The sequence below is a fragment of the Herpailurus yagouaroundi genome, unplaced genomic scaffold, assembly GCF_014898765.1.
Source record: "Herpailurus yagouaroundi ecotype Mexico unplaced genomic scaffold, PumYag 67569, whole genome shotgun sequence".
NCBI classification, from domain to species: domain Eukaryota; kingdom Metazoa; phylum Chordata; class Mammalia; order Carnivora; family Felidae; genus Herpailurus; species Herpailurus yagouaroundi.
In genome coordinates this window covers 233245-250978 of record NW_024420375.1, presented here as the reverse complement: position 1 = coordinate 250978, position 17734 = coordinate 233245, and the positions used below count along the sequence as shown (strand labels likewise).

The 17734-nt window shown below is 34.8% G+C and overlaps 1 protein-coding gene across 1 annotated transcript in view; it reads left to right on the top strand.

Annotated features, from left to right (window-relative positions):
* The first annotated feature begins 7251 nt into the window (after positions 1-7251).
* LOC121025255 (oligophrenin-1) overlaps positions 7252-17734 on the top strand; it is a 60221-nt gene continuing 49738 nt past the window's right edge. Inside the window, exons 1-4 of the mRNA XM_040467714.1 lie at positions 7252-7390; positions 10197-10301; positions 12160-12289; positions 14828-14928. Coding sequence (XP_040323648.1) covers positions 12193-12289; positions 14828-14928 — 198 coding nt within the window. The 5' untranslated portion in view covers positions 7252-7390; positions 10197-10301; positions 12160-12192. The remainder of the gene's footprint in view (positions 7391-10196; positions 10302-12159; positions 12290-14827; positions 14929-17734) is intronic.

Genomic DNA, 17734 nt, shown 5'->3' with positions numbered 1-17734 from the left:
TGTGAGAATTAATTTCATGTATAAATAAAAAAAAAATAAATAATAAATAAATAAATAAATAAATAAATATACATTAAAAAAATAAAAAAAAATAATCTGGTGGACCTTGGGTCACTTTTTTATATTAAGAGACCTTATTTTTAGAGCAGTTATAGGTTTCCAGAAAAGATGAATTATAAGTACGGAGTTCTCATATATCCCTAATTTGCAGCATACAGTTCCCCCTACTATTAACATTTGCATGAATGATGAGCCAACGCATTATACATCTGGGAGTTTTGACAAATGTATAATCACATAAATGCACCATTACACTATCATGTAGAAAATATGTCACTGCCCAAAATATGTGTGGGCACCACCTGTTCATCCCTCTATCCAGCCACACCCCCCAAACTGCTAGTAACTGTTGATCTTCTTATGGTTTCCATATTTTGCCTATTCCAGAATGTTTTATTGTTGGAATTATACAGCATGTAGCAGTTTCATTTTGGCATATTTAATTCAGCAGTATTCATTTAAGGTTCTTCTGTGTCTTTTCATGACTTTATAACTCGCTTATTTTTAGTGCTGAATAATACTCCATTGTGTGTATTTACCACAGTTTATCTTTTCACCTATTGAAGGATATCTTGGCTTCCTCTCAACTTTGTGAATTATTAATAAAGCTTATGTAAATATTTGAATGCAGGTTTTTGTGTACATAACTTTGCAAATAATATTGGTAAATACCAAAAAGCACAATTTCTGGATTGTATGGTAAAAGTATATTTAGTTTCTTACAGTTTTTTATAGAAACTTCCATATTGTGTTTCAAAGTGACTACATTTTTTTATTTCTATCATCAATGAATGAAAGTTCTTATTGCTCTTGTTGCTCTCTTTGTCAGCATTTGGTGTTTTCTGTGTTTTGGATTTTAGCCATTCTAATAGGTATGTAGTGATCTCTCATTGTAATCCTCGTTTCTGTAATGACATATTATGTTGAACATCTTTTCATATGCATTTTTGCCATCTGTATATCTCTTTTGGTAAGGTATCTGTTCATATATTTTGCCATTTTTAATTGGATTATTATCGTTTCATTTTAAGAGCTGTTTGTCTATTTTATTTTTATTTTTTTAAAAGATACCCTACTAGGGGCACCTGGGTGGCTCAGTCAGTTAAGCATCCGACTTCGTCTCAGGTCATGATCTTGCGGTTTGTGAGTTGGAGCCCCGTGTCAGGCTCTGTGCTGACAGCTCAGAGCCTGGAGCCTGCTTTGGATTCTGTGTCTCCTTCTGTCTCTGCCACCCCAACCCCCAACTTGTGCTCTCTCTCTGTCAATCAAAAATAAATAAATGTAAAAAAAAAAAAGATACACTACTTCTTTGTTTGTTTTATCCCCCCCCCCACGCCCCTTGGGGTAAAAGATATTTATTTCAACTTTCTAGGAGTAAAAAAATAAAATTTTACCTTGGAATTTGTATTGTTTTAAATTTTTCATCAGTTACATATAACACCCAGTGCTCTTCACAACAAATGCCCTCCTTAATGCTCATCACCTATATAGCCCATCCCCCCACCCACCTCCTCTCCAACAACCCTCAGTTTGTTTTCTGTAGTTAGGATTCCCCACCAACTTAGCCACCCAGGCACCCCCAACCAGTTTTTAGAAAGACTTTACCTTAGGAAGTATTTGGGGGGATGAAGTAGATGCTCAGAATCTAGGGCTGGTGTCAGAAACAATGAAGGAAGATTATGATCCTGATTTTCTTGTATAATATCTACAGTGACCTCTGGATCTTGGAGGCAAAAATAAAGGTGACGCTTTAAAAAGATGTCTCAAGAGTAGGTCCTTTGAATACAAGAAATATGATACTAGAAAACAATGTCTGTTTTGTGTTATTTTGTGGGATAAGATTGGTGAGCTATCTGCTAATACTGTTCATGGGAGCAGCAATTTTTAAATTGCAGGTTGCCACTCATTTAGTAGGTCATGATATCAATTTAGTGATTCATGCCCTACATTTTGTAAAATGAAAGAATAAAAAGGAAAAATCTCAGTGCATCATCTGTAGTGTTTTATTAAACTTGACAATACTCTTTTTTTTTTTTTACTATAGTGAGTCAGAACAGTATCTTAAATCATGTCCTAGTATATGCATACTTATCTTTGCTTTATTGTATTGTCTTTTCTCCTGTGTGAGAGATTAATTGACTATATTTATGTGTAAATATAATTTTCACACTTTCTATTCTGTTCCATTGGTCTATTTTTCTGTTCTTTCACCAGTACCACATTGTTTTGATTATGATAACTTTATGGGAATTTTGAAATCAGATAATGTAAATACTTCAATTGGTTCTTCTCTCCCAATATTGTGTTGGCTTTTCTTGCCTTTTTCCCTGTCTATATAAACTTTAGAGTCACTTTGTTGATATCCAGAAAATAGCTTGCATTAATTTTGAATTGGATAACACTGAATCTATGGGTCAAGTTGTGAAGAACTGACATCTTGATAATATTTTGTATCCATCTACATGTAATATTTCTCCATAAATTTAGATCTTTGATTTACTGGTTTTATAATTTTCATCATATAGATCTTATAAAATTTTTATTTATGACTAAGCATTTCAAATTTTCTTCTAATTCAAATACTTCAGTGTTTTTTTATGTTTATTTAATTTTGAGAGAGAGACAGACAGAGTTCAAGCAGGGGAGGGGCAGAGAGAGAGTGAAACAGAATCTGAAACAAGCTCCAGTCTCTGAGCTGTCAGCACAGAGCCCGTCGTGGGGATTGAACCCACAAACTATGAGATCATAATCTGAACTGAAGGCAGACACTTAACCGAGTGAGCCACCCAGGCACCCGTATAGTTTGGTGTTTTTAATTTACAATTTCAATGTCCACTGTTAGCATGTAAGAAAACAATTGATTTTTTATATCAACTTTGTATCCTGCAGTTGTGCTATCTAGTTACTTATTACTTCCAACAGATTTTTGTTGACTTTTGGGGGGAATTCCTGTACACACAATTGTGTCATGTGTGGAAAAAAAAGATAGTTTTATTTCTTCCTTTCCAATCTATATACTTTTTATCTCCTTTTCTTATCTTATTGCATTTGCTTAGAATTCCACTATGATTTGAATATGAATTGTTCCTGGTGTTAGACAGAATATATCTAGTTTCTCAAAATTAAATATGGTGTTAGCTGTAGGTTTTTTACAGATATTCTTTATCAAGTTGATGAAGTGCCCTTATAATTGTAGCTTGTTGAAAGTTTTTCTCAAAGGATGGGTGTTGGATTTTGTCAAATATTTTTTTCTATATCTGTTGGTATTGTCATTTAATATTTATTCTTTAGGTGTTGATGTGATGAATTATATCAACTGATTTTTGAATGTTGCACCAGCCTTGCATACATGAAATAAATCACACGCAGTCCTGGTGTATATTTTTTATACCCTGGTGGATTTGATTTGCTAATATTTTATTGAGAATTTTTATATCTATGTTTATGAGAGATACTAGTATGTACTTTTCCTTTATTGTAATGTCTTTGTCTGGTTTTAGTATCAGGGTAATGCTGGCCTCAGAGAATGAGTTAGGAAATATTCCCTCTGCCTCTGTTTTCTGGATGAGAGTGTAAAAATTTGGTATCATTTCTTCCTTAAAATATCTAGTAAAATTCACCAGTGAACCCATCTAGTGCATTCTTTTTTGGAAGGATTTTAATTATTGATTCAATTCCTTTAATAAATATAAATCTATTCAGATTGTGTATTTCATCTTGTGTGAGTATTGGAAGCTTGTGTCTTTCAAGGAATTAGTTCATTTAGGTTATCAACATTTAAGGCATGGAGTTGTTATTAATACTCCTTTGTTATCCTTTTAATATCCATGAGATCAATAGTGATGACTCTGCTTTCATTTCTGACATTTTTTTTTATTCTTTAAGGCTATTTACTATTTATTTTTAACAGAGAAGGAGACAGAAAGAGCGTGAGTGGGGGCGAGGCAGAGAGAGAATGAGAGAGGGTCAAAGCAGGATCCATGCTGTCAGCACTGAGTCTGACATGGGGCTCAATCTGACAAACCATGAGATCATGACCTGTGAGAAAATCAAGAGTTGGATCCTTAACTGATTGAGACACATGGGCGCTCCTCATTTCTGACATTTTAAATGTATGTGTTTTCTTTTTCTTTCTTAATCTGGCTATAGTCTTATCTATTTTCTTGATGTTTTAAATTAACCAGATTTTGATTTTGTTGATTTCCTTTGTTTATTTCCTATTGTTAATATTATTGGTTTCCTTAAAAATTGTTATTATTTCTTTTCTTCTGCTTATTCTGGTTTTAATTTGCTCTTATTTTTCTAAGGTGGGAGCTTAAATTATTGATTTTAGATTTATTTTATTCTAATATATGGTTTAATGCTATAAACATTCCTGTAAGCATTGCCTTCACAGCATCCACAAATACTAAGTTATATTTTCATTTTTGTTTAGTCTAAAATACTTTTTAATTTCTCATAAGAAATCTTCTTTGACCCATGTGTCATTTAGAAATGTGCTGTTTAATCTCTAAGCATTTTGGCAGGTTCTAGCTATTTTTTGTTATTGATTTCTAGTGTAATTTATTTGTGGTCTGAGAGCATACTTTTCATGATTCCTGTTCTTGAAAATTTATTCCAGTATATTGTATGTCCCAGAACGTGGTTGATCATGGTGATCTGTGTGAGCTTGAATATAAGGTGTATCCTGCTGTTGTTGGATGAAATGTTCTACGGATGTTAATTAGATCCAGTTGGTTGATGGTGCTGTTCAATTCGATTATGTCTTTACTGATTTTCTGCCTCAATTACTGACAGGAAGGTTGAAATTTCCAACTCCAATTGTGGATTCACCTATTTCTCCTTGGTGTTCTATCAGTTTTTGGCCTCCCATGTTTTGATGTCCTATTACACAATAAGGGTGGTTATATCTTCTTAGAGAGTTTACCATTATCATTATGTTATGCCTCTTTTTCCCTGACAGGTTTTGTTGCTCTAAAGTCTCCTTTTTCTGAAATTAATATAGCTATTCCAGCTTTCTTTTGATTCTTGTTGGCATGGAATTTTTTTCTCCATAACTTTGCTTTTAGTCTATGTCTTTTATATTTCAAGTGATATGTTATACATAGCATATAGTTGGCTCTTATTTTTCATGCACTCTCACAGTCTCTACATTTTAATTGGTGTGCTTAGGCAATTGACCTTTGAAGTGATTGATATAGTTGGATAAATATCTACCATGTTTGTTACTGTTGACTACCCTTTGCTTATTTTTGTCTTAATTTTTTATCTGCCTTCTCTTTTTTTAACTTAAAATTGTATGATTCCCTTTTATGTCCTCTTCTAGCATATATGATTTATACTTTTTAAAACTTTTTTAGTGGTTACTCTGGTTTCCCATACACATTTACAATTAATCCATTTATGCTTTCATATAACATTATGCTTCTTCATGGGTGGTACAGGAAACTTATAACAGAATATTTCCTATTGCTCCCTTCAGTCACTTATAATATTATTGTCATTCATTTCACTATTTGATAATCTATATTCACCAAATACGTTGTTACAATTATTATCTTGGACAAACTCTTATCTGTAAGATTAGTTAAAAATAAGAAAAATGTGATTTTATTTTACCTTCATTTATTCCTTCTCTAGTACTCTTCTTTTCTTTTTTTGGTACACAGTTCTCATTTATATAGTTTTCCTTCTGTCTGAAGAACTCCTTGTAATATTTCTTCAGTCACAAGTTTACTTCAAACATTCCTTAAATTTTTATTTGAGAAAATCTTTAATTTTTCTTCACCTTTGAAAAATAACTACTGGATGCAGAAGTATAAATTTGTGATTTTATTTCAGTACCTTAAACATCTCACTCCACTCTCTTCTTTTTGCATTGTTTCTTAAGAGAAATCTTATTCTTGCTCCTCTTTAGATAAGGTAGATTTTCTCCTGCTTCTCTCAAGATTTTCTCTGTGCCTTTGACTTTGTGCAATTTGAATATGATATGCCTACATGTAATTTTTTTGTATTTATACTATTGTTCTCTAAGCTTTCTCAATCTTTTGTTTCTTATCTGTCTAATTTTGGAAGAATTTTAGTCATCACTTTAAGTATTTATGTTCCTCTTTTTCTTCTCCTTTTAGAAAGCCTAGTATGTGTATCTTCCACTTTTTATAATTGTCCAACACCTTTTAAATACACTACTCCATCTTTTTCATTCTTTTTTTTTTCTTTTTGCATTTCAGTTTTTGAAGTTTCTATTAACATATCTTCAAGTTCATTGATCCTTTCCTTAACCTTGTTCAGTCTGTTGATAAGCCCATTAAAGGCATTCTTCATTTCTGCTAATGTTTTTTATTTCTAGCATTTCCTTTTTATTATTTTCCCTACCGTTCATATCTCCACTTGTATTACCCATCTGTTCTTGTGTATTGTCCTCCTTTTCCATTAGAGCCCTCACTATAATTTCTTGTCTAATAATTCCACCATCCAGTATCTCTGCCTTATCTGTTTGGTTTTTATGTTTGTTTTTTATCTTCAAACTGGTTTTTGTTGTCTTTTCCCCTTTTGAATGACTTGTAATATTTTGTTGAAAGCCAGGTGTAATGTTCTGGGTAAAAGGAACTGAGGTAAATAGGTCTTTAGCATGAGGCTTTATGTTTATATAGATAGGAGTTAGGCTGTACTTAGTTTGCTGTTAGGGTATGTTTGGTTTATTCTAGATATTGTTCTCAGAGGCCAAAATTTCCTGTGGTATTTTTGTTTCTGTCTTCCCTGTTGTCTTTGGATTTCCTTATAGAGTTGTTCTTAAATAACTGATAGTCTCATACTGGCTATAGCAACGGGTTTCTGCTTCGGGGCTTTTGCTCTCATAAGCTCTGATTCTCCATTTTGACCTGTCTATCCAATATTTGAGGCAGCTCTTTTCCCTCTGATTTCAGTTCTCTGTTGTTTCTAAGAGAAGTTGTTGATTTTCAACTTGTTCAGCATTGTTTTTTTGTGAGGATGGTTATGATAACTTGCAAGCTTTTTAATTGTTCGACCAGAAACCAGAAGTTTCCCATTGATCGCTTTTTATTTCTTGACTTATAATTCCTATCTGTAAAATAAAGGAGTAAGATCACTACTTGGTGGCTAAATTATTTCCTAGCTCTAGCATTCTGTTGAGTGCATAAGCAGTGACTTGTGTGAATGATTATGCTGTTATGTGACTTTTGCTGCTCTTCTTCTACAGGCAGACCTCCAGGTGGACAAAGAGAGGCATAATTTCTTTGAGTCCTCCCTTGATTATGTTTATCAAATCCAGGAAGTTCAGGAGTCTAAGAAGTTCAATATTGTGGAGCCAGTAAGTTCTATCTGTTGATGAATAGTCTAAAAATATTTACCAAATTCCCGGTAAATGCAGAGAACTTTGATCATAAAATTGAAATCTCAAAGATGGTGAAGGATATTTAATGCTTAATAATGAATGTCAAGAAAATAGACACACCAGCTTGTGTTGTTCTTGCTTTCTTACTAACATTTTCTCTTCCTTACCACCCCTTCTGCCTTTCTTTTCTTTCCATTTTCTTTTTTTTAATGTTAATGTATTTATTTTGAGAGAGAGACAGAGAAAGAGAGGGAGAAGGAGAGAGAATCCCAAGCAGGCTCCATGCTGTCAGCATAGACCCGATGTGGGGCTTGATCCCACAAACCAGGAGATCATGACTGGAGCTGAAATCAAGAGTCGGACACCCAACCGACTGAGCCACCCAAGTGTCCCTTCTTTCCCATTTTGTCTCCCTAGCTATGATTTTCCTTTCTTTCTCTTTCTTTGCTTCCTCTTTCCTTCTCTACCTCCTTTGATTTCTCGGTCACCCTTCATTTTATCTTGCTCTCCTCCCTTCCTTGCTCTCATGCTTTCATAAAGCTTCTAAAGGGCCTATCAGATACCAGTCAATGTGCTACAAGCTCATGTCCCTTGCACTCAATGACTTCCTATTGTACTGTTTTTACTTCTGTACTGTTTTTACTTCTATCTTCTTTATTTTTTTCTACTTACATCTCTTTGAGCATAAAAGTGATGTGCTTTGATTTGACAACTATGTGGAATTTTAACAACTTTTATTTTCTAGCATAAAAAATGTACTTTTATTGCATAAAAGATAAAAATAACTATAGTCAAAATAAAACAAAAAGAATAAATTTCCAAAACAGAGGTAATCACTGTTAATATTGTGGCATTTTCCTTCTAAGTTTTCTGTGTATCTACATATTTCTTTCTCTATTTGTGTATGCCTTTTTACTTATGTGGGTGTGTGTGTACACATGTGTGAACATGTGTGTACATGTATATGTTTTGCACATGAACATGTATATCTATGTACACGTGTATCTGTGCTCACATTTGTATGTATCTGTATATATATGTATGCAATAAAGTGTGTATTCATTTATACAAAAAAATTAATTGAACTTCTATGACTGGCACTGTGCTAAACACTGGGTATTCTATAATTAATAAGACGGACTCTGTTTCTGTCTTTATGAGGACTACATTCGTATTGGGTAGACAGAAGGGAAACAAGGATACAGATAAATAAAATTAATTGTAAGTTGTGATAATGGCTAAAACAATAACAAGAATGGGCAGCTACTTTAGAGTAGATGGTCAAGGAAGACCTCTGAAAGTATCATTTATGATAAGATCTAAAGAAAGAGAGGATGAGGCCACATGAATAATGGAGAAATAATACTCCAGACACAGAAAAACACATGTGCACAGTCCTTAAGTTAGGAAAGAATGGTGTGCTTGAAGAATGAAGAGATTAGTGCCTCTAGATACTGGCAATAGAAAAGGAGAGGGGCAGGAAGTGATTAATGTATGATAGGAAGGCACATGACCTGTAAGCATGGTAAAAAGTTTGGATATTAGTCTAAGTGTAGTGGAAAACCACTTATAAGAGTTAAACAGAATATGACATGAGCTGATTTTGTTGTGTGGAGAATGGCTTAAAAGAGACCAACAGTGAAAGTGAGGAAACGAGTTAGGAGGCTACTACAGTGGTCTAGGCAAGAAAAGATGTTGGTTTCGGTTAGGGTGGTGGAAGTTCAAACAGAAAAGAATGGCTGGATTAGAGCTATGTTTTGGAGATAAAACTGACACAATTTGGATTCAGATGTGAGTGGAAGAGAAATCAGGGATGATTCTTTACTTTCTGGCTTGACTGAGTGGGTAGTAGTGTCATTTCCTGAGATGAGAAAGCTTGGGAGAGAAACAGAAAGATTGTGTATATGACAATGTATGTGGTATACACACCCATATACGTTTATACACACACACATGCACATATATATGCAGCACATACGTGTGTATATGTACATAGTTTTTATATGTATTTATGTATATATACATATATATAGTTTGTTTTTGTATTTATACATATATGCATGTCTATATGCATATGGTGTTATCTGTGTGCATATTTATATGCACCTACCTGTTTATTTTCTAAAAAGAATAGAACAATTATTACTACTTCTTATTACACTTTACTATTGGCAGAATTGAGTATTTTTTAAAGGTTTGTTTTTGATAGCTGAAATCATATTTTCTTTGTTTTTATTTATGTGTATTTGATTATTGAGGTTGAATATTTTTAACATTAAAAATGTTTGATTGATCATTTGTATGTCTTATTCTGAAACCCCCCTGAAACATTTCTAACTCAAAAATGGGTTCACACTCCGTGAATATTTTAGCATTATGACAGTCTTCATTAAGGTACAGAATCTTACTTTATTCATTTATTCACTTATCTGTTTATTCAACAAATATTAATTGAGCACCTACTCTGTGACAATTCTGAAGATATAAAGAGAAAAGACACAGTCTATTTCCATACTATCCAAATTATGAATGGTTTTATATGCTATCTGAAAATGATCTGAATGAACAAATTTGTTATTAGTTCTTATTTTCTGGAACTAATTCCAGTGTAAATGTTTAACCTAATAAGAGAATGGCTTTATGTACACCTGTTTTTGTTTTCATGATTACTTTTAACACTATACTGTGTAACGCTATGGAATTTATTTTCCGTGTTTCTTTTTCCTTTATTTGATAATGAGAAGATGCTGGTGATAAATTTATTTTTACATGTTTTCCCTAGGTCTTGGCCTTTCTTCATAGCCTCTTCATTTCCAACAGCTTGACTGTAGAGCTCACACAGGATTTTCTCCCATACAAACAGCAGCTCCAGCTCAGTTTGCAGAATGTGAGTTTGCATGTGGGTTTCTTCACCTGTCCCCACATTCCAGTTGGATTTTAGCCCCAATAACTTTAACCTTGAAATCCCAGTTTATTGCAGTCTAGCCAATTTGTCAGGACATATTGGTATGGATCACAAATATTTTTGTGTGCTAGACTGTTCTTGCTCTTTCAGTTTCAACTCTCCCCAGTCTTTGAGACTTATTGTTGCTCAAACCTACCCCTCCACCCACTAATACTTCTATCTATCCAATATTTATTAAATGTTGCTAATTTACCACATCTCTTCCAGATCAGAAACCAACTATGGGCTTGTTTAAGCACAGGTCTTATGCTACTTCCATGTTGGTCAGTCTAGACACTTAAGAGTTTTATGACCACAAATGTCCATTTTCCCCTCTCTTCCTTTTCTCATTAAATACTAGAGTTAAATAAATTATATCTAAAGGTTTTATTCACCTTCTTTCAAATGCTAGTTCTTATAGATGGCATAGGCACAGTCTTCCCATCTTTGTAACATATATATTTTTTTCTCATTCATTTATTTAACTACATTTAATGAATACTTATGGATATAATATATACTTTGTGCCAGACATTTTACAAGACACTGGACATACCATAATGATGCATGTTAGTTTTTCTTTCCTCAGGGTACATACAGTTTCTTGCATGAAGGAGACATAAACACTGGAACACATCATAATTCCTTGTGATAAGTGTTTCAATAGTGTTACGACCAAAATTTTTAAAGCAGCACAGAAAGTAGAACATTGACTGCCTCGTGCAGTTAGAGAAGGCATCACTGAGATAGTGATTTTGGACTAGTTGTTACATTGCATAAAATTTACAGAGTATTTTTATATTAAATAGGTTGGTAAGTTGTAGTGGGCATAAACTTCACTTGGTTGTTTAGGAGGATCTTGACTTAGAGTAGTTTTTTAAATTTCTTGCTGGGTACTCACCTTCACCAGAATATGAGAGCCCGTGTCTTTGGATTTATAAAATATCCCTATAACCAGGTTAATCATTTGAATCTTCCTCAAAAAAGAAATTGAGAAGTATGAGTTTAATAAAACCCCTTGTATCTATGTACATGATGAATTCATTCACAGGATGATCAATAGAGTAGACCCAAAAAGATAGGGCAGCCCAGATCACCATTTTGACTGACATAACAATCTTGAGGCTAGATGCTAAGGACCTATCTCTAGTGATTTTCTTACCCATATTTCAAACAGTGTTTTGCTATTGTGTTTAGTTGTGTAGTTGTACATATATTATTTCTTACCATTAGCTTTTGTTTTTCATGAATATGAAAACATAACTTTTCAGTTGATCTATCTTCAAAGAGCACATTGTCATGTATTTTATCCTAATGGCTAGAATTTGATTCAGAGTCAAATAGGCAGTAACTTTACTTGAGGCAAAACGTAAAAGTTGCCATGATAATATTATCTTTGGGAACCTTCTTTATAGTCTCCCTTCTTGTAAAGTGGAAGTCAGTCTGGTGCTCAGAATTCTAAGAGCCCTTGTTTATTGGAGCCTTATGTCATTCCCATTAGAAAATAAAAGTCTCCCACATGTGTTTTATTGTTATATTATTTATGTTTCTGTTTCCCTTTTAGTCTTTAGTACTGTTACACTCCATAAAATTGTTTTCTCATCACTATGCTGTTCAACATTTGTTTTCTGCTGTGTTGTAGCATATAATGAAAACCAAGAAAACTCTGCACTGTATCTCTGACCAATAAATGCTTTTTAATAAGGTGATAATGGTGATAATGATAATGGTGATAATGGTGATATCATATCATATCATAATGGTGATAATGATAATAATTATGATGATAATGTCTTAACAGACAAGAAATCATTTCTCCAGTACTCGGGAAGAGATGGAAGAACTTAAGAAAAGGATGAAAGAAGCTCCCCAGACATGCAAACTTCCAGGACAGCCAACCATCGAAGGCTATCTCTATACACAAGAGAAATGTGTGTGGGAATATAGGGATCCCCATTGGGTTTCAGTAGACTGTCACCTACTTGCCACTCTCCAAACTCCAGGCACCTATATTGTTCACAGACCCTTGACAGCTACACCTCTTTGGAGAACAGTCTGGAAATAGTGGATTAAAAAAAATGAAGGGGAATTTGGAGGGGGAGGTTAGGAATTTGTCTTACAAAGGGTCTGGGATGATAAGATTTAAGGTTTTTCTCTGTGATTCAAAATGGGGATTGTTAATTGTTTAATCCTTCTGATGGCTCTGATGGGGGGAAAAAGTGGTAAGGGAAAAGAGGAAAAAAATAATATTTATTACACCTGCTATGTGCCAGGCAGGCATGTTGCTAAGTACTTTAAATACACTATTTCATTTGATCATTAAAACCACTTATCATACCCATTTTACTTGAGGCCACTGAGGTTTAGAGAGATCACTAGTTGAAAGTCACCCAACTATCAAGTAACAGCCCTAAGAGTAAACTCCATTCTGTGAAATGCCAAAACCTATGCTCGTATCACTATACTCTATACTTCTCACTGCCTTAGGAGCACATGGTTGCTCTTAAAGCACTAAACAACAACCATTGTGATTTCAATGGGATGACAGTTGTTCATTGCTGACCAAGGAAAATGAGTTAACTTATCCACTCACTGAATATTGCAGAAGATTCAAGCCTTCCTACCTCCTAAATAACATCATGAAAACCTGCATGTGCTGTTTGCTTTTCCTTATGAACTATGACCCAGTGCTCCCAAAACCTGTGATTTCAGCCCTGCCCATAATTATTGTACCTGAGAAGTAGGAAGAAGAAGCTACTCAGATGTTACCAGTGGCAAAAAACTACTGCAATTCACAAAACATGGCATTTAAGCATTGATATTATCATGCTTTTCCTCTCTTTGAGAAATTAACTTTTGATATTTTTCAAAGATGTGTTCTTCCACTTTTCAGATGTATCCCTTCAACTCTATATTGCAGTATTTCTCAATCTCAGTGCTATTGACATTTTGGGCTGGGTAATTCTTTGTTTTGTCGGGGGGGTGGTGGATAATATACATTTTAGGGTGTTTAGCAGCATCTATGCCCTGTCCTCACTTTATTCTAATAGCACTCCCTAGGTACTACAACCTAAAATGTCTCCAGACGTTGCCAAATGTCCCTTGGGAGGCAAAATTTCCCTTGGTTGAGAACTATTGCTATATTATAAAAGAGGTGGAAATAATGAGTTTGCAATCTTGGCTATAATATCAACTAGCTCCAGTTTTCTAATTTGTCAAATGGATATGACATTGCTATTCAGTTGAATATTTATTGAGCATCCTTTTTTTCCCAGACAATATGCAGTGCACTGGGGGATTTTAAAAACTGAATCAATCTTGATTTTTGCCTTCAAGTTCACAGTCTGAGGAGGAAGATAGACAACTATGTCAAGAATTATAAGGAAATGTGCTGAGCATTGCATTTGCGGCATATATCTAAGGGCTTCACTGAGGAAGTAATGTTTGAATTAGAACTCGAATTATGAGTGGGAGTTTGATAGGCAAAAAAAAAGGGGGGGAAGAAATTTCCGTGTATATACCATTGCATGTTACTCAGGCACAGAGGTATGTGAGGATGTAATCTATTTTCAGGTTCTTGGTTTGCCAAGAATAACCCTGGTTTATACCTGTAATCCTTTTGTAATTATTAATGGTGACCCATTAAGTCTTAAATATGTCTTGAAAATTTGGACTAAAAATATATGACCAACTCTTTGTTTGATAACTGAAAGTAATTCAATGAGACAGGACCATAGAGGGTGGCAAAAGACAAAGTAGGAAAGGTAAATATCACGTTATGAAGGATTTTGTGGGCCAACCAGAGTTTAAAGATGGTGGAAAAGCCATGCATGATTTATAAAAGAAATGATATAGAGATATGTGTTTTAAGAATACTCCTTTAGCTAAAGAGTGGAGAATGCACTAGAAAAGAGTGATCAGAGATAGGGGAAATCAGAGAGAAGACCACTGACATGGTTAATTGTGGAGAAATAGTGAATTTTTGTTTTGTCTGAAATACTTCATAAAACATTAAAAGTAATTCAGCAATAGGGCCCTGAACTAATTCAGGTCTAAAAGGGATGGAGAGGATGAAGCAGCTGGAAGAGAGGCATGTAAGGAATGAATGGACAGAACCCAACCACCAGTCAAATGGCAGGTTACAGGGAAAGACGAGCAGAAGATTACAGTTGTATCCAACTCATACAGTAATAAGATAAGTAGTAGAAGCATTCATAGGGGACATGGCAAGGAGAGTGATTTGGAGCAAGCTAGAGCCAATGTGGAAAGTAGTTGATGAGTTTTAGGATCTCCATATGTTCTGTGTGTTGATGGCACTGCAGGGCTGCTGGAGTTCAGGGGAGGGTTAGGGCTGGATCTGAAGCACTATGACTATGAAGAGCAGACTGTACAGCCTTTCCACCTTAGGAGTGTATTGACCATACTGCTAAAAATATATTCTGCCAGCTCACTTTTGCCTCTCATTGTAGGGGCTTTGGGAATATCCTGGGTTAAATATTACTGCCAGTATGAGAAAGAGACCAAAACGCTCACCATGACACCTACGGAGCAGAAGCCAGGTGCTAAGCAGGTAGGTTCTTTTGTGTGCCATATTTTTTGAAATGCATCTGTGCCTGCATCTCAGAAAACAGTATACCTTGACTTAGTGCCAAAGAATCAAGTTCATCACTGTCACGTGAATCATGACGTGTTCTTCTTGGCCTAAGTTTGCATTGGACCAGATACTACTCAGTTGAGTAAAATGATATCTATTATGTCAAGCCTTCTGAAAGTGCCCATACTCTTTAAGATCATTTATTAAATTATTAAAAGTGCCTGTCACATTGTACAAGAAAATTTGCAAGAATATGGATGAATTGGAGGAGGATAGTATTTACTACTTGCTTTTAATAAGTTTCTACTGTAGTATTCCTTTAAATAGCAAGTGTTTAAAATATCATTTTCCAAAATTGCTTTTTTAGATAAATATGTCTGTTTCCTAAAGTTGGAATAATGGAATAACCTATACCCCATATTCTATGTAATGTTCAGATATATTTAAGCAGTCGATGCCTCTTCTTCTGTCCTCCAAACCTTCCCCTATTCCCTAAAATGTCAAGATGAGTTTAACATACTGAGAAGATATTTACTTACCGGAAGAACTTAATCTTATATATTACATACTATACTGTATAATATAATATAATATAATGACCACACAGCCAAAAATTTTTATTCTGTCATCTCACTTTTGCCTGTATTTGTAGAGGCTTTGGAAATATACACACACACACATACACACACACACACACACACACACACACACACACTCACTCACTCAAGGGTTTATTAAGATAAAAGCTGATAGATAAACGTTTCATACTCTAAAAGTAGTTTAATGTGTCCTTTAAACTGCCTCTCAAACTGGGTGTTAATGCATGGGTCTTTAAGGATTTCTGTTCTTTACAAATTGTTTAAAAAATGAAACAAGGTTCATTTACTAATGCTGGACCTTGGTGGTATAAGTAGACCCAATTGAGGTAGGCAGAAATTTGGAGAAAAAATGGGCCAATTTTTCTCCATTGCTGCTGGTTTCCATGGAAGATCTCTCTTGTGTTACTTGTCCACAGAAAATTAGAGAGGTCTGAGATTTGGTGGCAGGCTCTTGAAAACTGCTTTTTTGTGTCTTTAACCAAAAATTTTGTTACTCTGCTTTGGATGTGTATTGGAGATGAAAATCACCTCTAATGAAGTGTACTAAATGGGATTTCCAGAACCCTCATCCAATGCTTCTATGTAGGCCAGTTATTCACTCATGATTCCAAAACTCTCCTTAGTTTCCAGTCTGCCAAGGCACCTTTCAGTATGGTTTCAATAAATTTATCTGGTGCACTATCACAGAATTTGTTCCATTTCTGTCAGAATGCAGCTGATGTATCTGACTGGCTAGTACTTATAAGAAACATTGTCCTGTGGTCTCTTCCTTTTCTTTTTCTACACACATCACTTTCCAGATCCCAGCCTTTAATGTTACTCTCTTAGACAGTAAGCTCACTTAGGCCTTTTCTCTCTTGCTCAGGCACATACTGGAAAGCTCAAGACAGAAGCAGTAGATGCCACTTTCATATCCTCCTAGCAGATGAGTGCAAGCTCTCATTTTAGTTCTTTTTTCCTTGTCCCGTTTCATTAAGAGGCTGCTTGCAAAACTTGCAGTAGTGTTAGCCTAAGCAGTTTTAATATGGGATTCCTTACGGAATGAGAAGAGGAACTGGGTTCTCTATTTAGAAGGAAAGGGAGGTAAAGTAGTAACTTGAATTTCCATAAAATGAAGTTGAAAATGGTTTCTTCTTGTCAGTTCTGTCAGTTCCTATTACTGGTTTGTGTTCTAGAAAGGTAAATCATACGAGTGAGACTATAATAACACCATATAATCCACTATTTATTGAATGTCTACTGTGTAGCAGGCACTGAGCTAGACACTTTTTGCCATGTGCCTCATTTATTTTCTCAGCAGCCCTGTGAAATTTTATTAGTTCAATTTGAAGATAGAGGAATTAACCCTCTTTCTGACTGTGGTACTTACCAGTGTTCCCTGCTAGTTCAGCCTATCACCTTCCACCTGTGTTGTTCTGTTCACTTTATGAATTATCTTCCTAAATGCTATTTTAGAAGATCCCCATCATTTCCCTGTCAGGCAGTTATGGTAAGGGGAAAGAGTGCTGTATTTTGAGTTTCAAAAACTGGGTTTAAATCTGAGCTCTGTGGCCTAGTAGCTTTTTGACCCCAAGTAAGGTGTATAATGTTGCTTAATATAATTTTACTCATCAGAAAAATGACAAGAATAATACTGTAGTTCATAAAAATTTCTGGAGCACTAATTCTTCACTAGGTGCTAGAGAGATAAAGATAAATAAAATGTCCATCCCCTTGAGTTCTCAGTCAATTGGGGAAAGAAATAATGCAGAAAACACATAGTGAACAGTGTGCGGGATTGGGAAGAATTTTGGAGGAAATGAAAGCTGAACTGCAGTTTGTAGAACAATTAAGAGTTTTTCCAGGCAAAGGATATAGATAAAGTCATTTCAGGTGGAGGAAACATTATTTGCAGTTATGGAGCCATGAAAGACTATGACATATGTGTGAAATGAGAGTACTTATGCATGGATGGGGCATAAAACAGATTGGGGTGGCTAGAAGTAAACCTGAAGTAGTAAGCAGGGTGTAGGCCAAGGAGCCATGATGCCTCTGAACCTGAGGGAGATGAGTTTAAAGAGGGAGGGTCAGTATATGATACTGTTAATCACTGTCCTCTTGAAAGGCTAGTAATGTTTGATACCCTCAGTACTGGGGCAAGGAAGGCAGATTGAAGGATGAATTCAGGGTTGAGTTTTTATAGT